Source organism: Solea senegalensis, linkage group LG17 (genome assembly GCF_019176455.1).
Source record: "Solea senegalensis isolate Sse05_10M linkage group LG17, IFAPA_SoseM_1, whole genome shotgun sequence".
NCBI lineage: Eukaryota > Metazoa > Chordata > Actinopteri > Pleuronectiformes > Soleidae > Solea > Solea senegalensis.
Genome location: NC_058037.1, coordinates 15111292 through 15133535, shown reverse-complemented (window position 1 = coordinate 15133535; position 22244 = coordinate 15111292). Strand labels below are relative to the sequence as shown.

The window sequence follows — 22244 nt, the reverse complement described above, 5'->3', positions numbered from 1 at the left end:
GATTGAAAATATGAGTTTATTTTAATGCGCTTTAAATCATATTCTTTCGTTTGTGTTTGTATTATTGACGCTGAAACAAACACTTCATTCGCGCGTATTATTTCAACTCAAGTCAAGCAATTACAAACCGGACTTACCATTCATGGTGCCCTGTGGTTTTCAAAATAAAATAATACACGTAAGAAAACATGCATTGTTGATATAGCAAAAGGAAATTGTGGATTTCAGTGTGTGAATGGCAAGACAGTAGTGTAAAGTATCTCATCAAGACTAGAAAAGCTCTATATAAATACAGACCATTACCAACTCTGAGGAAATGTTTTTGGGTAAAAGTTGCTAGAAAATAAAGTAAAGTACAAATGCATAGATTTTGTATACAGTATTTGTACTTTGTTACATCACAACACTGATAATGATATATACTTTGTTTGATAGTGAACGAGTGATTTCTTCTGATTATTTTACAGGAATCGTCTCCCTCTTTGTTTTTATTTATACAAATTGGGCAGTTTACAAGGGGAACAGTGGCAGTAGCTCGGGCTTTTATGCTGAAATGCGCCACCGGAAGTGTCTGCTCCTTGTTGCCTTGACAATGGTCCACCGCCGCACCCACTGGAAGCTGGAGGCAGCCTGGGAATCTGGAGCATCATCATCTTCACCCGCGTTCACCCAACAGAAAGAAACAAAGCCGGCGGCTCATGCTGCACCTCTGAGCCGACATGGCGAGCAGCTGGAGGGGCTTTACCCATCCATCCCTGAGTTAGCTGCCCAATTTCTTTATTTATTTCTTTATTTTGAATTTATATATCTCTCTCTCTCTCTCTCTCTCTCTCTATATATATATATATATATATATATATAAAAAATATGGCTAAACAGTACGATGTTCTCTTCCGACTCCTGCTCCTCGGAGATTCCGGTGTCGGGAAAACATGTTTGCTGTGCAGATTCACGGACAACGAGTTTCACCCGTCTCACATCTCCACCATCGGTAAGATCTATTTTATTCATCACCTGTGTTTGAACGAGCACATCCGGTGTTTTTTTTCTTCTTCATCTTCTGTTCATCATGTCTCATGCGCAGCACACACACACACTCTCTCTCTTTCTCTGCATGTGTGTGTGTGGGGCCACTGAATGTTTTATGATTATTTATTATTTTATTATTATTGGAACCTGATCATGGGTTATACTGTAGTGATTTAATTACAGGACTGGATTAATTTCAAATCCAAGTGATTGCACATTGGTTGAAAGAGAAAGCCCTGAGGGGGAAAGATCTAACACCTGGCAGTCATTCATCCACATGACTTTAATCCAATCCAACTTTATTTATAAAGCAACTTTATTTATAAAGCACTTTAAAACACAACACAGCAACAACAGTATTGAAGTCGCAATATTTCTTAAAGCCAAAATGATTTTAGATTCAATGTTTTCCTAACCTACGCACATCATATTCTACAGACTGTAGAAAACATCTTCCGTAAATAATATCACAGAATAAACCTTTTTAAATATGTTAATCAAATAATAAAAAGAACATAATTAGTCACATCGTAATTCCTGGCAAAAGTAATCACAATTAGATATTTATTCAAAATCATGCGGCCCCTAAATAAAACACATAAATTCTAGAAACATGAGACCTAAAAGATCTTAATACAAACAATAAAACAGACAATACAACCGCAGAATACTGTAGAACGTATGAAAACGACACAAATAAACAAGTCATACAATAAAAACAATAAAACCAGCGTCTCATACTGGGTCGACAGCCAGAGAATGTCAGTGCCAAGTGCTCGTAACTATTAGTGTTTGGCACTGACTTTCTCATTTGAGGATGGACGTGCTTTGCATCAAAGAGGTGAATTATTGCTACGGAATAAATAAAAGATCGGTTTGGTTAGATTAGATTAGTTAGATTGTTAGGTAGAATAATACATTTGACCTAAATTGTTTCTACAGCAGGCAGAATGTGCAGTTTCACGTTTTGACTACTCCACACCAAACTCCATAGAGAAAACCAATGATCTTACATCATGGCACACAGGAGTTGTTAATCCATTTCTGACTCCCCTTAGTAAGTTAAAATGTGTTATCATGCAACTTCATGTTTGACGTTCTTCATTCTTATTGAACTAAGTGACATTAAAACGTTGGTTTTCTCCATGGACTTTGGTATGGGGAGGAAAACTCTTTTTTTTAATGGCAAAAGTGGTGAACATATTCTCAAGATATTGCAGATTTTATGAGGTCAGAGTGAGAGTGAGCCTCGGGGTAAAAGTATCTGCTGTTGCTCTGAGTCACACATTTGCCACGTCCATGAATATGGTATTGACTGAGCACAGCCTTTTTGTTCACAGTGTAAGTCTGTGCAGTGCATCACTCTGCACAGTTGTGTGATTCCGAGCCATGACAGCCACATTACCAAGCGTCACTTTGCGGTTTGAGAACTGAGGATGTACAATAAGCTTCCTGTGTATTTCTCTCTGCTACAGTGGAGTTTAATCTTCTGTTGCACCTGGTCTGTCTTTCCCCAAGTGTGTCAGTGAGTGTGTGCATTCATTTAACTGACTATTTCTTCTTTTGAAGTATAGCATCTACTTTCTGGCAGTATTTGAACTAATTAAACGGAGAATGGGGAATAAATCCCCGTGGCCTGAGGATGTAGTTTGTGTCAGGAGATATTGTTCCTCCTGAATGGATGAGCAGCATTTTATTTTATTTATAAAAAAAAAAACAATAAAAAAACCCCACAGAGGTTATAATATCGTCTAGAAAAGGGCAAGACAACGAGTCATGAAATTGGCTGTTACCTGCAGACTGTTTAACTGTTGTGATCTGAGAGGAAATAAGATTGTCAGTGTCATCACTGAAACAGCGAAGGCATTAAAGGCGTCACTTTCTCAGTTTCCATACAGCTTTCATTTAAAACACCAATGCTCAAAATGTTTTGATGAGTAAATGAAACGTGTGATTGCATTCTCTTTGTGCTCAGTCAATATTGCAGTGTTAAAAACCAAAACAGCTGAATTTAACAATATTCCAGACTGTATTTGGCTCCTTTAGTACCAAAGTGACACTATAATAGTGAAATTTAATGCAATTTTAGAGTCTGTTTGGCTCTTTCCTTGTCAAAGTAACATTAAATGAGTTAAATTTAACAAAATGTTAGTGTTTTGGCTGTTTTAGTATCAAGGTTATAGTTAAATGAGTGAAATTTAACACAATTTAGAGTCTTTTTGGCGCTTTCCTTGTCGAAGTAACATTAAATGAGTATAATTTAACAACATTTTAGTGTTTTTGGCTCTTTTAGTGTCAAAGTAACATTAAACTAATGAAATTTAACACAATTTTAGTGTTTTTGGCTCGTTTAGTGTCAAAGTAATATTTAGATGAGTGAAATTGAACACAATTTTAAAGTCCGTTTGGCTCTTTTCGTGTCAAAGTAACAATACATGATACACAATTTTAATGTTTTTGGCTCTTTTAGTGTCAAAATAACACTAAAATAATTAAATGTAACACAATTTTAAAGCGTTTTTGGCTCCTTTAGTGTTATAGTTATACTAAAAGGGTTAGATTTAACACAATTTAAGAGCTGTTTTGGCTCTTTAAGTGTCACTAAAAGCACTGCAAAATATATTGTCTAGAAACCGCTGTGTGCTATTTATTTTGTAGCACTCTACAGGAAATCTTTACCCTGCAGAGAAATGCACTTTTTTTGATGTCGTTTCTCTGTGGAAGCACTCACACCTGCCTCTGTGTGTGCTGAAAGAATATTTAAAAAAAAATAAAAGGCAGCTGTCTTTTGTTTTTTGTTCTTCTGACATAAAAACATCTTCACAACCATGGATTCTTAGAAACTCCAGTCTCCTGACATTTGTAGTGGACTGTGGGCAGCAGACTGTGTCTCTATCAGCCGTGGTGGGAGGTCTTTTACGGCCCTGCAGTAATTCAGACGTCTCCTCAGACTAAACAAGCCCCACAAAGTTTGGCAAATTATTTATCGATCCACCGCCCGGGAGGCCCTGACGGCGGTCGCTCTTGATCTCCTGCCTTCGCGGAGACAGTGGGGACATCAATCGTCTCCTGTGTCCCTCTCTCATGGCCACCTCCGTCATCATTCACCGGCCCCTGTTACAGTCCAGTCCCTCGTTTTGCTCTTAATTATCTTACAAACAGAAAACTGCGGTGACGTCTCACACCCTCGGAGGGATTGTGCTCAGTAAAGCTGTTCTGCGTCTCGTGTTGTTACACAGAAGAGCAGACTGGTTAGTCAAACATGAGGACACTCAAATATGACTAATACTCCAAATCCTACTTCTGGAACAGCAGTAGCAGCCTTCTAGCAAAACCTTTAATTGGATTTTGGATAGAGGTCGACCTGACGCAACCCATACCCCACTTTCATTTGTCATTATTATAATAAACCTTTATTTAACCAGGAATAAAAACTCCTTGAGATTAAAAATCTCTTGTGCAACAGTGTCCTGGGCACAGAACATTGACATCAGCTCACTCATAATGGGAATCACCTGGACGGACAGACAGGCAGAGCAAAGCTTCCAAGCATGTTCTTGCTCCTGGCTCGGACATTTTCCAGTAGATGAATGATTGGAAGAGTTCCCATGGAAATCCTTTTTTGGAGGTGGCATCTGACCAAAGACCTACTGCCCGGCCTCAGCTTCACTGTTAGTGGGTGTCGTGATTGTCCAAATCCTTTATTCGATTCGATTCTCTATTTTTTTTAGCTCTTTTTAGATGGGTCTGCCATGTTTAGGCTTGTCTTGTTCATTGGTTTTATGTCAAGATAACTCATATCATTTTTTTCTGAACAATATGAATGTACCAGGGGCCACATGGTTGGGGTAGTGGTTAACACTCTTGCCTTTGCAACAAGAATACCCGGAAAACTCAGAACAAGGGCCTGCATGTTCTTAATTCACCTTAGGTGTGAGTGTGAGAGTGAATGGTTGTTTGTCTCTATGTGTGCGTCTATCTGTGATGGACTTGGCTAACTGTCGTAGGTCTAGCTCCACCCATAACGTACTTACTCTGGGACCTCAAGGGAAGGGTACGGATAAATGGAACGGTTGGGGCTGGTTATTCTGGTACTGTTCCTAATGAAAATGCGTGGAAACAGGCCATAAATGTTACTCAGTGGACAGCAGGAATAGGCAGCAGGAAGTCCATCAATTATAACCGACTGTGTTGACATTTAAGCTTTGGTTGAAAGACAGTCTGAGTTTATATTCGTGCTCAAGAATTCCCACACAAAAGAAACAGAGCTGCATTCAAACACAAGCCAAGGTTGTTTTTTGTTTTTTTTTGCTTTTGATTTGTTCCATCAAGGCTTTTCTTTTCTTTTCTCTTCACAAATGACAGGAAATGCTCAGAAAAAAAAGGAATAACAGTAAATAAGCTGCCTGGTAATAGGATCAACAAAAAGACACGATTTTATTCCCCTGGTTACAGCTCACTATAAAGCTAAAAGTCTAATTAATCTCACTGTCTATTAATAAATCCTCGCTCATGAGTGTTCCTGTTTTATTATGACAGGTCCCTCTGTTCCCTGTAAGACTGTCTTATGGGCCAGTGACTGCACACACACACACACACACACACACAGCTGATTTACTTTAGTAATGGTCCTCAAGTCACTGCCGAGTTCCTCGCTGTTGCCGCTTCACAACTGCAGGCTGTCAAAACAGAGATAAGGCGCGAGGAGCAAAGGTCTTACTCACGAAGCAGCGGCAGTGCTTACAGTCGCACTCGGTGTCGCTGTGATCACGACCCGCTGAACCCGTCACGCTGGAGGTCTGACATCAATCGTCTTCTCTCTTTGTCAACACATTTCATTTGTCTATTATTTCTCTTAAATGATCTCAACCACAAAGTGACTTACGTAGAAGTTGAAGTCACTTTATTTATAATATTACTTAAGTAAAAGTCCTTAAAGTATATGACATGTACTGTACTTAAGTATCAAAAGTCCTTTTCTGATATAAAATGTACTTAACTTTTAGTGAGGAGTAAGGTTTGAGACATGGTGGCTCAGTGGTAGAGCATGTTGTCTTTCAACTGGAAGGTTGAGGGTTAAATTCCTGGCTCTGCTAGTCTATATGTGTCCTTGAGCAACGTTTACTTAACGTATGAAAGAAGTGTGAATGGGTGAACGGTAGAGACAAGAAAAGCAGACCGTTACCGACTCTTCTTCTTCTTCTTCTGATTTTATTTGGTAGTAAGATAGTTAGAGGAAATGCAGTGGAGTAAAAGTACACATATGTGTCTTTTCTCACAAAGTATTTGTACTTTGTTACTTTACAATACTGCTCCCTATGAATGTGGAGGGGTGTGATGTTACACAAGGTCTCATTCTCAAGAGCGACCCGTGCCAAGCGGAGCAGATTAAAGATTGTGTGAAGTGCCCCAATGGAATCTGGCCAGCTTCAGATCCTGTCGTAAAGCGTTCCAGGTTGAAGAGTAAGAAAATGCCTTTTCCATCAAGCTCTGTAAGTGTCTGCGTGACATGAAGTGTAGGAGATGTAGGAGATGTATGAGTCGCCGCAGGCCAAGCATTGATTTGTAGACGAGGTGCAGAAGATTGACCAGAGAATACGGAGTGCAATGATGCGTGAGGTGTTTACAGCCAGTTGGGAAGGCCATGGCCAAGAGGAAAGGAACTGGGCTTGTACCTGGAAAGGTCGCTGGCTCAGTCAAGGGCTCGGCTGCCCCTGAGCAAGGCACCCAATCCCCCATTGGTGCAGATAAGCGCGCTCCACTGCTCCTGCACTCTTGCGTGTGTTCACTAATGGTGCGTAATAAGGATTAAAGGCAGAGGACAAAGTGGTTTGCATGCAAAAATGACTATTTCTAAAACTTAAAGGGTGAATTCTGGTACTTTTCATTCTGGGCCCGTATGTTTCATAAAGTTTCAGACTACGCAAGATCCTGCGAGACCTGAGAGGAGTGAGTACTTGGAGTGATGTTGCCAGACTCTTACAATAACAATCCAAGCAATTATGGGCGAAAACAAGCACTTTTTTTATCGCTATAGCTCACAAACTCACCATGTAAGATCACTCTGCAGCCATGCCCGAGGCGATCACACACCTACGTTTCTAAACATAGGGTCCAGGGCGAGGAAGACCAGAATTCATTGGCTGACAGCGTCCAGCGTCTGTAGAGAGCTGGCGGTGACATTCATGTAAACACTGTCACCAAAGTAAGAAAGTGGCAGCTAAGACATGATTTGTTCCTAAAGAAGAAAAAGAAGAAGGCCAGCTTTAGTTTCAGGCTATGGTTCTTCTTCTTCTTCTTCTTCTTCATCACAGGTGGATAAGTAGTATTTTTAGCCTGTGACTTACAGGAGCAGAGGATTTGACAGAGACGCTCAGGTGATCAAGAGAGGTGAAAATGCAGACCATGACCTGTGGCGTCGTCAGTCTGCAGACAGCTGGGGACTCTTGTTGCTCGCTCTCTCGGCCCATTTGCTGTCATATTTTACACCGGTAGAAGCCACTAAACAGAGAAAGTAGAGGTTTCAGTTGATTCTGGTGTCATGTTTTTGGCCTCAAACGAAGGGAAAATGTCACGAAAAGATGAAATTCCCAGGGTCCTGATGAATGTTAAAACTGCAGGTCAAAATACTACGGCACTCCAACTACAGGTGGAATTATTCTGTGAATTTATAAATCAACAGACCAATGTGAATCTACTTTATTATCCATTTTTATCTAATCAATGTGCTGTAATCAGCTTGTAACATAAGGACAAGATGAGTTTGAAATAATCTACGTAGACTGCAGATTGTAACAAACGGAGGACTCTACTCAAGTGGATCAGGGAACTATGGTGGCCCTCATGTACCAGCAAGGACGCTTTTCTCCTTGGTTTGCAAAGGAAACACATGCTCATCCTATGTTGCCCCCTCTCTATAAAGCAAGACCATCGTCTCAAGTACGTAAAAAAAGGCGAATTCTAAGTGTACGATAACAAAACTGCTAATATTTTTAAGTGATTATTCATTCAGAGTCACTTAAATCCTCCTTTCGTCCCCATTCTGTTGCTCAGTTTGAGCTACATCATGTCATCTTGACCATGTCCATGACCATGATTGATTCGATTGCAGTGCAGTCGCCCTGGTGTACCTAATGAAGTGGCCTGTTAGCGCATAGATATCGTCTCTTTGTCAAACCCTGGTCTCCTGCTTATTGACGCGTGTCACACCAGGAGCAGCAAATGTAACCTTGAGGAGATGAAATTGTCCCAGACCGACTGTTGACAAGTTTATAATTGGAAAAAAAAAAAAAAGGCCAAATAAATGTTTGCTCCTTTGTTCTCTGCGGCCCGAAGGCGGCTGTGTGCAGTAGTGATAGTCAGGGCTGAGAGATCCACACTAATGTGACTGTGTGTCGGCGCCAGAGCTTCCATCATCTGTCCATCCATTATTTAGCGCCGTCTTTCACCATTACCTACCACACACACACACACACACTCTGACACGCGCCACCGCCTCATCCGTCTTGCTCAGTGGAACGCTTGTCGTCCTGGTAATTAGTCGAGTCAGTTCTGGGTGTGTTTCCCATTAAGATTTACATGGCTTTCACTCTGCTGATAGTGAAACGCCGCCATGTTAAATTAACACGCTGCGTCTCCTCCCTGTGTCGTCACGGTTCGGCGTGATTTAGGATTTTTAAAACTGTCCACTGTGGAGAATTTAGTGGGGGGTGAACCCAAACGTTTAATAATGACTGGCCACTTTATTAGGTACGTGTTTCCAACTGCTCAGTCCATTACGTGACATCAACTCAGTGCATTTAGATATATAGACACGGTGATTCAGGAAAAGAGGAAATATTCAGCGAGCAGCAGCAAAAACTACCTTGTTGATACTCAAGGTCAAACTGGTTCAAAAATGTTGGAAGTGCAGCAGTAAATGAAATCGCAGCCAGTGTTCCCAGAATGTGCGACACATTGAAACCTAGAGGTAGAAAAACCATCTTATATGTTGCTACTTCTGCCACTGTATTAAGTTCCTGTGTACATAATAATATATAATAATAATTATATTACACCAGTGCAGCTCTTTTTGGATTATCCTGAACCGTTTGCTTTACTCTACTTGCGTTTAAGTTCCGTCTGCTTTTCAGTTCCTTGTTTCCTGTTTTATTTTGAAGTTTTTCATGGTGTGCACCTTGTTAAGTTTGACTTCCTGTCTTGTGCTGTCTCCCCCATTGATTGCCTGCCCCGCCCTAATGTGTTACACCTGTGTTCCTGTGTATTTAGTCTCTGTTTTCAGCTGCGCCACTCCCTGTGTTTTCAGTGTTTTTCTGTTTGATTTTTTGTTCGTTTGTGACTCTTTTTGTGTTCAGTTTTTTTTTTTACTCAAACTGCATCTTTACATCCCTGTGACACTTTTTTGGATAAAGGTCTGCTCTGTGATGCCACCAACGATGTATTCGCAAAAGGTATTGAGTTGATTTAAATATGCAAATTCACCCCTAGGTGCCACTAAATCTTACACACTGGTCATTTGACAGTTTTTAATTCCTGATTTAGAAAGAAACGTGTACAGTCTGTACCACATCATTAAACATAGTATAGTCTGTGTTATATGAACACTGTTTTGTGCACAGACAGAAAACACCGTTAACAATCTTTGAATATAAAATCCTCTAATTATGAGAAACCATTGTGTCCACCACCACCACCCTAACCCATTGTGTCTAAGTGCATTCATGCATTTTTCTTCCACCATCACAGTCGTTACCATTCGCCTGCTTCTGTGAAATGACCTCATTTTTCCCTGCCGTTAAAAAGCAATGATAATGGATTCCCAGTAAAAATCAGCAGGCAGCAGAGAGTGTGGGCCTCCCAGCTTTGAATCGTTTTGTCCTAATGTAACTCTTGAAGCACCTCTCTGCTGACTTCTGTCTGTGCAGTTCTATTGATTCACTTGTTGGTTTGTTTTTTATTTCATTTCATACATTACTTTCAAGGCCACACGGTGTAGTAGTGGTTAGCACTCTCGCCTTGCAGCGAGAAGACCCGGGTTCGAGCCCAGGTTGGAACAAGGGCCTTTCTGCATGGAGTTTGCATGTTCTCCCCGTGTGTGCGTGGGTTCTCTCCGGGTTCTCCGGCTTCCTCCCACAGTCCAAAAACATGCAATGTGGGGATTAGGTGAATTGGACACTCTAAATTGACCGTAGGAGTGAGTGTGAGCGTGAATGGTTGTTTGTCTCTAGCTGTGTGTGGCCCTGCGATGGACTGGCCAACTGTCCAGGGTGTACCCCGCCTATCGCCTGATGTAGCTGAGATTGGCACAGCACCCCCCGCGACCCTCTTGTGGAGGATAAAGCGGTTAGATGATGACTGACTGACTGACATTACTTTCAAAAGTACAGTTTCAGAAACTTTTAGCGTCATTGGTCAATACTTGTCACATAATGACAATATGAAATATGATAAATACCAACATCTCAAAGTGCAATACGAGAGAATACATGAGTGCTGCCTTCATGGTCACTGCTATGTTTGAATATGTTTGAATCTTTAATGAAAAAAGTCTTTGACTTTTTCTTTCTTTTCTGTGGGATCACTGGCTGGTTCTAGAGCCATGGATCTCAAACTGTGGTACGTGTACCGCCAGTGGTACGCCAGCTTCCTCTCAGTAAAAGTGGAGGTAATAATTAGAGTCACCTTTTATCTCTCACTCCATCCTAATCTAATCTCACTATACCAGTGTGTGTGTGTGTGTGTGTGTGTGTGTGAAGTATATGTGAGGAAGAGGAAGAGGATGGTGAGATAAAAAATGATCTTATGGGGAATAAATGACTTTACACCACTGTGTTTTAACGTTGGTGATAACGGTGTTACGTTGACAGCTCGGTGTTTTCCCAGGTTCAAGATTCAAGATTCAAAGTGTTTATTGTCATATGCACAGTAAAGAAACACGTTTCCCTGTACAATGAAATTCTTACTTTGCTGTCCACTCAAAAAACACCAGCATAAAGTAGAAAAAGAGATGCTTTTGTAGAAAAAAAAAGTATAAATATACATAAGAAAAATATAAATATTACAAATTAACTAAAAATAACATATATGCATAAAATAAGTGTAAACATATGCATATATACAAGGAATAAGAGTATTACAAAAAACTAACATAACATATATGCATAAAATAAGTGTAAACATATGCATATAAACAAGAAATAAGAACTGTACATAAAGTGAACGCTGGTTGTGCAATTTAACAGATTTAAAGTGACATGTTTCAGGTTTTAAAGTGACGGTAACAGATTAAAGTGACAGTGTAACCAGGTGACAGGATTATTGTAGTCCCGTTCAGCTGTTGAGGATTCTGATGGCAGTGGGGTAAAAAGAGTTCTTTAGACGGGTTGTCCTGCATTTGGCACTCCTGTACCTCCGTCCTGAGGGCAGGAGTGTAAACAGTCCATGTTGTGGGTGGGTGCTGTCTTTGATGATGGTGGCAGCTCTCCTGTGGACTCTGCGGTGGTAGATGCTGTGCAGTGAGGGCAGTGGGGACCTGGTGATCCTCTCAGCTGTCTTTACCACTCTCTGCAGGCGTTTGCGGTCCATGGCTGTAGTGCTGCCGTACCACGCGCTGATACAGTTGGTCAGACTGCTCTCCACGACACAGCTGTAGAAGTTGCTGAGGATCTTTGTCGACATGCCAAACTTCCTCAGCCTCCTCAGAAAATACAGCCGTTGCTGTGCTTTCTTGAGCAGCTGTGTTGTGTTGGTGGTCCATGTGAAGTCCTCAGTGATGTGGACCCCGAGGTACTTAAAGCTGCTCACCCGCTCCACTTCAAGATCCCGGATAAACAGTGGTTGGTGAGGTCTCCTCTCCTTCCTCATGTCCACTATCATCTCCTTCGTCTTGTCTGTGTTTAGGGTGAGGTTGTTGTCCTCGCACCAAGAAACCAGACTGTCCACCTCCGTCCTGTAGGCCGCTTCGTCCGCCGCAGTGATGCATCCTATCACTGCAGTGTCGTCAGCAAACTTCAGGATGATGTTGTCTTTATGGGAGGCGACACAGTCATGTGTGAACAGGGTGTAGAGGATGGGGCTGAGGACACATCCTTGTGGAGTGCCAATGTTTGTGATGATGCTGGCTGATGTTTTATTGCCAATCCTGACAGTCTGGGGTCTGCCAGTCAGGAAGTCAAGGAGCCAGTCGCAGAGGGTGGGGTGAATGCCAAGGGTGGACAGCTTGTGGGTGAGTTTGTAGGGGATGACCGTGTTGAAGGCGGAGCTGTAGTCTACAAAGAGTATCCTGATGTAGGACTCCTTGTTTTCCAGGTGGGACAGGGAGTGGTGGAGGACAGCTGTGATGGCGTCGGTGGTGGACCTGTTGGGTCGGTAGGCGTACTGCAGGGGGTCCAGTGAATCCGGGATGCTGCTCTGAATGTGCGCCAGCACCACTCTCTCGAAACACTTCATTATGATAGGAGTGAGTGCTACTGGTCTGTAGTCATTCAGGCAAGTGGGTGGGCTCTTCTTGGGGAGGGGGACGATGGTTGTTGTTTTGAAGCAGGAGGGAACGGTGCTCTGGTTTAGGGAGAGGTTGAATATGGATGTGAAGACATCAGCCAGCTCGTTAGCACATGCTCTGAGTGCACGGCCAGGAATGTTGTCTGGTCCTGCTGCCTTGTGGGGGTTGATTTTCTTCAGGACTTTGTGGACCTGTCCTGAAGAGACTGTTGGTGGTGGTGAGGGGGGTCCAGTGGTCCAGGTGTGTGTGTGTGTCCCTGTGTTGTTTGTTGTAGCCTCAAAGCGGGTGTAGAAAGTGTTGAGGTCGTCTGGCAGGTTGTCTGTGGAACTGATGGTGCTGGTGGTGGTCTTGTGGTCTGTGATGTGCTGCAGGCCCCTCCACATCCGCCCAGAGTCAGCAGTGGAATAGAAGCTGTCCAGCTTCTCTCTGTACTGCCTCTTTGCCGCTGTGATGGCGTGTCTCAGTCTGTACTTGGCAGTTTTGTACTCAGCTTCGCTGCCTGATTTAAATGCAGTGGAGCGAGCACGCAGCATGCTTCGTACCTGAGTGTTTACCCAGGGCTTCTGGTTGGGGAACTTCCTGACATGTATGGTGGGCACGATGTTGTCAACACACGTGCTGATGTACCCAGTCACATACTCAGCGTAGTCCTGTACACTGACAGAGGAGTCCTCCAGAGTGGCTGCAGCTTTAAAAACATCCCAGTCTGTCGTAGCCAAACAGTCCTGCAGGATGCAGGTGCTTCTCGGTGCAAAACGTTTGATGGTTTCTCAGTCTGTATTTGCACTTCATATTCAAACCCCCTCTGCTGTTCAGACGTGGAGTTTAACACCGCGCTAATACAGCTGGACAGTGATCGCTGGGACGACAGCGGTCATTAGTCTGCTCTCCTCTCTCAGGCCTCAGGCGAGACAGGCCACTGATTGCCATGCTGACCTTTCACTTAGTATTATTTTGAATGGTGTCTCGCCAAATGCAAAGGTCACCCCCGGGACTGAAATGAGGCCTTGCACTTTCTTTTTTCTAATCAGTGATTAAACTCTGTCTTTTCTTCCTCAACTTTGTTCTCGGCAAAAATCCCAAAGAATCAGCTGGTGTGTGTGTGTGTGTGTGTGTGTGTGTGTGTGTGTGTGTGTGTGTGTGTGTGTGTGTGTGTGTGTGTGTGTGTGTGTGTGTGTGTGTGTGTGTGTGTGTGTGTGTGTGTGTGTGTGTGTGTGTGTGTGTGTGTGTGTGTGTGTGTGTGTGTGTGTGTGTGTGTGTGTGTGTGTGTGTGTGTGTGTGTGTGTGTGTGTGTGTGTGTGTGTGTGTGTGTGTGTGTGTGTGTGTGTGTGTGTGTGTGTGTGTGTGTGTGTGTGTGTGTGTGTGTGTGTGTGTGTGTGTGTCCGTGTGTCCGTGTGTGAGTCCGCCAGACGCTGCAGAAATTGCAGTGGTAAAACAAAAACCAAACCCATAACGAAACCACAAGCTGCGGTTTCTTCCACTTACGTGAATCGATTGCACCCAGTGGCTCTTTGTCTCAGCGTGACGCCGAATGTGAAACGTGGCTGATACTGAGTGCCAGGTTAATTGGGAGGTGTTAATTGATTTCGCGGGGATTAGTAGCAGCCCGCCGAGTCTCGTGGGTTTGTTTTACGTCAACTCGGCTGCATTAGTGCGAGGAGACGATCGTGTGGGGTAGGAAGAGATAAGAAGGGAACGTCAAAGATGTGAATGTCACAGAAATATGATTTGTTTGTTATCGTTGGATACTATGGGCGTGGCACGCTGTGACATTAACAGAACCTATTAGATGATGCAAGCCGTCAGTCATAGGGCAGGGCAGGGGACAGCCCTCAAAAACGCAATTTATTTAAAGGAAAAATAGTCCTTGTGCGTTCACACATTAAATATTATTATAATAATAATAATAATAATAATAATAATAATAATAATAATAATAATAACATTAATAATAATGAGAGTTTTTATGCACGTTAACCTCCTCAAAAATGACCGCAAATCCGTTTCGGCCCCTGCCATTCGTGGCTTGGGCCATAATACATTAAATTTATATCACACTTTACATTTGAAAAAACACCTAAAAAATCTCTCTACATGTGCTACATGATAAAAGCAATAAAAACACACACACACACACACGAGTACTATAGTAAAAGCATGAGAAACGCACAAAAAAGACACCCATAAGGACACATTACTGTCCAAGTCCATACATATTTAAGGCATATTCCATCATGATATCACAACAGCAGCATTCATGACGATATTTTACATGTTTTCAGAATAAAGGTGTTTTTCATACGCCGTGACATGCGAGTCACAGTGGAAAAAAAACATATTTACGAAGGACCACAAGTCTGAGACCACTGCAATAAAGGTTATTGAGAAATAATGACACTGTGTGGCCCTTAAAGCGTTGCCCAAACAACAAATCTAATCTGTGTGTTGCCTTCATCTAAAGATGTTTAGTCTGCACATCGTGGGTTTTTGTAAAATGCAGCTTTACTAACTGTGTCCTCTCTGTCTCTGTCTCTCGCAGGCGTCGACTTCAAAATGAAAACACTAGTAATAGATGGTATCAAAGTGCGGGCACAGATATGGTAAGAGACTGCAGCGAGACAAAGGCCTTGTCCTTCACATCAGATAAACAATATTAAATAAAACAACTCGGCATTTGTTCCTGATGAGACAACACCTTGTGGTTTGTTGTTGTAATAAAAAAAGCTCCCTTCCATTTATTTATTTATTTATTTATTTTTTGTTAGTAACTTGGGACAAGTGTTGGACAATGTGTCCAAAGTCGTCATTTTTCAGTCTGGAAGTATGAAGTATGAAGTAAATGCTAACGTCCTAATACTAATATGACAGATTTTAAATGCTTTTTTTGCAGATACAATGTTGGTAAATATTTATAGTCACACATTTCCACTGAATTGTATGTGTTATTATAGTATTTACTGTATGTTTGTGTATCCAGGGACACTGCAGGCCAAGAAAGGTACCAGACCATCACCAAGCAGTACTACAGGCGAGCACAGGTATTTCTACCTGACATCTCCTCCATATACTAATGTTGTCATTGTCTTTATTACCTGTTTTAATGTATACTCATTTAATATGAACACACATCAGCGTGTCAAACTCAAGAGTACCATACGCCTCATGCTTGACACTTGTGGATTTTAAGGGATCAGAGTAAAACTAGTGGATTAAAGTTGCAAAAATCAGATAATTAGAGATTAAGTTTTGCTTTCAAAGTAAAACGTGTGGTTTTAGACTTTGTAATAGACCCATAAATAATGGATTTGGTCACATATTGTCGTCCTTCCTTGTGCAATACGAGAAGCGAATCGAGAAGTTTTTTAAATCAGTTTTGTTTTATTGTGTATTTTATTCCTGCCAAGAGTGCTTTTTTATTTTTATGCACTAAACATTGATATTAAAGTATATTTTTGAATTGTTGTCCAGCCTCAGGTCAGTGCTGTTGCACTGTTTCTCCGCTGCTGTAATTGTGTTGGCTTATAAAGAGATTTAAAATGCTTGAAATTGAATTGTCTATTTACCAGAAGCTGGAAGGAAGGAGTTGTCGTCTGTATACTGGAAAAATCACAAATAAGTGGTGGTCTGGTTTGTTTACATCGGAAGAATCTTTGAGATATTTGTATTTCATAAATTCGTATTTTCTCAAGTTGTGAAATTTGTCAAAAATAAAAGAAATGACATATTATAATCGATGAATCTGTAGAGAATTTTCCAGATTAATCGAGGAATCGCTTGGTCCATAAAATGTCAGAAAACAATAAAAAGTGATAGAGAGTGTTTGTCAAACCTGGAAATAATGAAGTTCTTGAATGTCTTTGTTTTGTAATGATTTCTTTGTTATATGGGGCAAAGGAATGAAGAAAATATTCACATTTTAGAAGCGGAAACTACCAGAAATTAAATGAATCGATTATCAAAATAGTTGACGATTCATTAGAGTAATCGTGTAATTGTTTCACCGCTTTTTAAATCAGAGCTGACTTGTTCACTGTGGTGTATCCGTCTTAAATGTGTGCAACTCTTCGACTTCCTGTGTCGCAGGGCATCTTCCTGGTGTACGACATCACGAGCGAGCGATCCTTCCAGCACATCATGAAATGGGCCAGCGACGTGGACGAGGTGAGTCACGGTGGTGGTGGTGATGTGAGGGATATGGAGAAATTCAATAAATCACACTCAGTGGACGGGGTTTTGTTTTTGCCGAAAGGGCAAAACTGAGGCTCCACGTTGACATGCTGTAATAAACAACAAATGCTATGGCCTGACATCCCACGATACCTGTCATCACAACACGACATGTGTTGTCATAAAAAAACATTCTTTTTTCCCCCTCTCACACTAATTTGTCTGCGCGTCTTCAGGCAGCAGTCTCTTCCCACTGCCCTTTCCCACACGATTTTATTCTCTATTAATTTAGCAATTATCAGCCTGATTTCCTCCGCTGGTTACACGCCGTATTGATCTTGGCAACGCTTCCCACTTATCCTCAATCTAAGACTCATTTCCTGAGCGCTGTCACTCCTGTGTTTTGTTCTGGCCGCGCCTTGTGTTCTCTTGACATTTCCCCGTCCCCATCCATCCTGGTTGTTTTATTACATCTTGCCACGCTTGTCTGTGAACACACCGCACGCGCCTGCTGCAGTACGCCCCCGAAAAGGTGCAGAAGATCCTCGTGGGGAACAAGTCGGACGAGGTGGACAAGAGGCAGGTGGCCACGGAGCAAGGCGTCAAGGTACATCCAGTGCATACGTGTCACTATTCACAACAATGAAATCATGAATCAAAGGCCTGGGTTCAAAATATAATGAATATACATGTTACATGTTAATATACAGATACTTAAAAGCCTCAGAATCCTCTGGCGTCTTACGGCGCTTTTCCACGATACAGTTCCAGCACGACTCGGTGCGGCACAGCTCGGTTTGGTATCGCTTTTCCATCACTACGGTACCTGTCCTCATCGTGGACCGTGTCGTCGTTTCATATGTGACACACAAATGAGTGACTTGTGAAGCAGTTGTTTTCGGTGTAACTGAATCATTAGAGTCAATAAAGTTCAATAAAAAGAGTTGTTCAGTGCTTCCTGCACGACCGGAGCGCGGTCACTGGACTGAAATACACCAGACTCCTCTGTGAAATATTGAGATTTTAGACGTTTCTAGACGCTAAATGTTGGAGATCAATGCATGTTTTAGAAGGTTTTTAAGTCTTAGCTACAGTTCAGCGTTGTCCGGTTTGGTTCCTGTGTCGGACGTCGCGCTCATGACTCTTCCAACGACGACACTCTTTGGTCAGTCAGTGGCCCGACAGTCCGTTGACATCACATGTTCGGGATTTTAGTGGCGGATCAGCTCGTTTGGAACGTCGTCGGAGCAGGTACTAAAAAAAACAATCCAACTAATGGAAAAGCAAAGACGTGGAGCCATGCAGAGCCGAGTTGTGCTGGAAATGTGTAGAGAAAAAGCAAATCTGATGCCATGTGATGTCATTTTCTGTGTCCTCCACACAAATGTTGCGAGACTATTAGAGTTGTGGTTCTGCGACAAAAACATCTTGAATGTAGAGAGGCAGAGTAGAGAGACAGCTATTTGCTTCAGTCTGGTATATTCAGGTTCAGTTCTGTCTCATGTCAAAGGTTTCATCTCATCCTGTTTTAAAAATTACACAGATAATCACTCGTTTTTGTTTTTTTTAATCCCATAAACGAGCTGTAAAGGCTCCACTGCACCGATCTGATCTCGGAGACAGAGTGTGAGTAATAACTCACCTCCTGTTGCCTCATGTTTTCTATTAAATAAGAAAAACAGCCGCGATATCAGTCCACCAGCAGACACTCGTGAATATGTCAGCTCAGCTGTCTGTCTGTCTGTCTGTCTGTCTGTCTGTCTGTCTGTCTGTCTGTCTGTCTGTCTGTCGGTGCTGCCAAGTCGAGAGAAAGAAAGACTAAAAAAGAGATTTTTTATTTTTTGCTGAGGAGAGTATAGAGTCTGACGCTGTCATCTTGTCCCTGCAGTTGGCTAAGGCTTATGGGATGGACTTCTTCGAGACAAGTGCCTTCACCAACCATAATATAACAGAGGTGAGTTCACCCGGAGACTCACTCACTCACTCACTCACTCACTCACGCACTCGCTCGGTTTCCATAGAGATAAGAGATATGTCGCTATGGCTGCTGTGAGAGAGAGGTGTCAAAGGTAAAGGTCTGGCAACCGGACGTCATGCATACATCTTTATGTCATCATGAGTTACAGCAATAAGAAAGGAAGCTTGACATTTTGAACAATATTAAGTCAAAGTGTGACATCATAATGATGTCATCTCTCTGTCTCTCTCTTCTTGGTCTCGTCGTCCTCCTCCAAGACTTTCACAAGACTGGCAGAGCAGGTGCTGGCGGCCAATAAGAAGGACCTGGATCTGCTGCGGATGTCCGACAACGACGAGCTGGACCTCACTGCTCTGGAGCAGGAGGAGGGGCTCTGCGGCGGCGCGGCGGACGACCAGCGCAAAGGCTGCTGGTGTTGAAGGGACACTGACCGCACGGTTCTGTTGATTTATCTTCAGTTTTTTTCTTTGTTGAATCCATGTCACCGCCGCTCACTCTGGACACAAAGAAGCATCTGGTTTTGTATCCGGCTTGGGGAAAACAGAGGTATACTTCAAGTCGTGTGGTGAACAAAACAACTGAAGCTCTGAATGTCAAGGGTTTCCCGGCCCCTCTCACCGTTTGTGTGATTTAACCAAACAAGCTGTTGTACACTGTCTCTTAAATCCACACAATGACTGACACATTAAATCTGACCTTCCTCCCAGAGTCGCTTTTGCACCCGCAGCCTTTCTCCAAACTCAGGGGTCTGCAACCTGCGGCTCCAGAGCCACGTGTGGCTCGTCAGCCCCTCTGCAGTGGCTCCTAGCAGCTTTGAAAACACCTCTTATTCAGAGATCGAGGCGATAATTACAAGAGTTTGAACAATGTGTGCGTCACAGTCAGCGTCTACGTCACGTACAATATTAACCCTTTAACACCTAAGCCTCGCACCGCAGCCTTTTTGCTTATTTTAACCATGAAAGGGCCAGAAAGTGTCCTGAGAGTAAGTAACTTTCAATATCTGGCAGATGATGATCTACGAGATGACAAAACTTGTGTCTGAAATGATGTGAAGCCACTTAAATGAAATAACGTGTACATGAAGAAGTCCACGTCTGAAGAATGACATACAATCCAAACATTGCTTCATTTATTTCAACGTGGGTTCATTTTAACATCATTAATTTGAAATCTAACAAACAATGGAAGGACTAGCTCTACATAATTCAGTCAGTGTTTTATTTTATTCTCCACTTTACAAGAGGTTGGGTATGAACAGCAAATGAAACGCTTCAGTTTTCTGTTTGTAGTTCTTAAATTGCATCAATGCAGCAAACTAGTTGTTTTATCTGTATAAAAACCTTTGTACACGTTATTATCTGCATTTTATGGGTCAAATATGGTCTTTTGTGGCTCCAGATGAATTTTCTTTTGCGTGTAGAGGGGGACAAAAGTGTCTCTCCATGCTCAAGGTTGCAGACCCCTGTCCAAACTGAATGCAGTAGCTGTAGTGTGAGCAATGTCCACTAGAGGGTGCTATGTGAATTGCAGACACAGCTCACACACACAAGACAAAGTGGCTCAGTGTGACAGTGTTTCTTACTGTGTGTGTGTGTGTGTGTGTGTGGTTGCAGTGGATAATTCAAATGGGTGATGATGAGATGATTCTTCGTATATGCAGCCATTTTATTTATTTATATATTTGCTTTTATTTCCATGCAAGTGTTGACAAATATTGATTTAAAACCGTAGCAAAAACTGAAGCCATTTCATTTTTCTTTCATTTTATAATCGTTACTTAAAGCAGAACTAATGATGGGATGTCACTGCATTGTACTGTGTGTATATATATATATATATATTTATACACCAGTTTTGTCCACAGCATCGTTCACAGGCTGATAATCAAACATGATTATATTTTAAAGTATTACCATCATAGGGATGCATTTAAAAATAAATAAATAAATAAATAAAAGTCCACCGTGATTTGAGTCGTTGACGGTATACGGAAACATTTCCTCCTGTGAATATGAACGTGTCCCGGTCATCCTATCCTCACTGTTCTGTACAGAATCCAGTACATTTTATTTTTCTTATTTTTGCATGTGACTCACTCCTCTTCTTTCTTTCCTTTCTTTCTTTCTTTCTTTTTTTTTTACTGCAACTTCAGTGAAGTTAATAATCAGCTGATTGTGATACAAGTTCAGACCAGAGTTGCCTGTTTGGAGCGTCATAGGACACACTTTGGCTTTTTATTTTTTATCTATATTAAAGTTTGCGACAGAATTTCACAAAAAGACAGTGAATGGATCTGGATCCACAACCAATCTCTCCCCCCCTCGTTCCTTTATTTCCGTTTATTTGAATTGTATATTTGTGATCTATTACATGCAACAACATGTAAAATGCAACATGTTATTCCGAAAAGAAAAAGATGTCAGATGTTGAGTAAATACTTGCCGATATAGAGTTTGACTCTGTGTCTTTTTGGTTGTGATGAGATGGATTTTTGTGGTTGTTTTTGATTATGAAAACGCCATTATTATAATTGATTGATTCGTTGTTTGGTCCAGAAAATGTCAGACAGTGTTGATCAAACTGAAATGACTCCCTTTTAATGATTCTTCTGTGAAAATATTCATGTTTAAACGCTGAAAAATCAGTTTAGTAATTAACCATCAATGAATCCTTGAAGCCCTGGTTGAGTGTCCGTGTATTAGACGCTTTATTTTGGTGTAACACATTATTACAAACAGATGGAGGTGTTTTCACATACACATTACTTTGATTCCAATCCAGTCCAACTTTATGTGTAAAGCACTTTAAAACAACCACAGCTGGACACAAAAAAATAAATAAAAGTCATAGAAACAAAAACAACTAAAATAAATCAAAAGACGTAAAAACGTGGCTAAAAACCCACAATAAAAGCAGATCAAATAAAATAAATAAGACAGAAAATAATTAGGATGGGGTTTTTTTTGTTTATTAGATTTTTTCACATCTTTTTCTCATCAAACTTGACAGAAACGCTGTAAAGAGCAGCGTAGGGCTTTTATTTTCTTTGAAGGAAGTGACTTTGACGTCGTTATGTTATTTTTTTTTTACAATCCCAACTTCCTCTGTTGTTGTGAGAATGACACATGTATCTCAGATCCACGGTCTCACGATCGAATGACACATGTATCTCTGGAAATGTGTAAAATATGGCCCTTTAAACTGTGTCAAAGGCCAAAGAGGAGAGGCGAGTGTTAAGAAGAGATTTAAAAATCACTGTAGAAAAAAAGTCTTACTGTTGAATTGATAATTACGAGTAAAATAGGACAATAATCATTGCCAGAAAGTGGTGTTAAAAAAAGCCCTAAGCACAGAGAAACTGTGATTTCATATACACCATCGATAGTAAAAAACATTACACAACCAGAAGCTACTGTACGTGCACAAGACCACGTTAGACTGCAGCTGTGTCGTAAGCAGAGTGACCGTGGAGATAAAGTTTAAATTTAAATTAAAGAAAAGCTGTGAAGTTTAGTCAAGAAACAACCGAGACAGAGAAGACAGTATAGTCCTCTTAGCATCTCTTTT

The 22244-nt window shown here is 41.6% G+C and overlaps 1 protein-coding gene across 1 annotated transcript; it reads left to right on the top strand.

Annotated features, from left to right (window-relative positions):
• The first annotated feature begins 824 nt into the window (after positions 1 to 824).
• On the top strand, positions 825 to 21128 carry rab15 (RAB15, member RAS oncogene family). Its single transcript, XM_044049484.1, has 7 exons — positions 825 to 991; positions 15069 to 15129; positions 15507 to 15567; positions 16613 to 16690; positions 17214 to 17303; positions 18585 to 18650; positions 18932 to 21128. Exons 1-7 carry the CDS (start codon positions 868 to 870, stop codon positions 19091 to 19093), a joined length of 642 nt encoding a protein of 213 aa, XP_043905419.1. The 5' UTR covers positions 825 to 867; the 3' UTR covers positions 19094 to 21128.
• The last annotated feature ends 1116 nt before the right edge of the window (positions 21129 to 22244 follow it).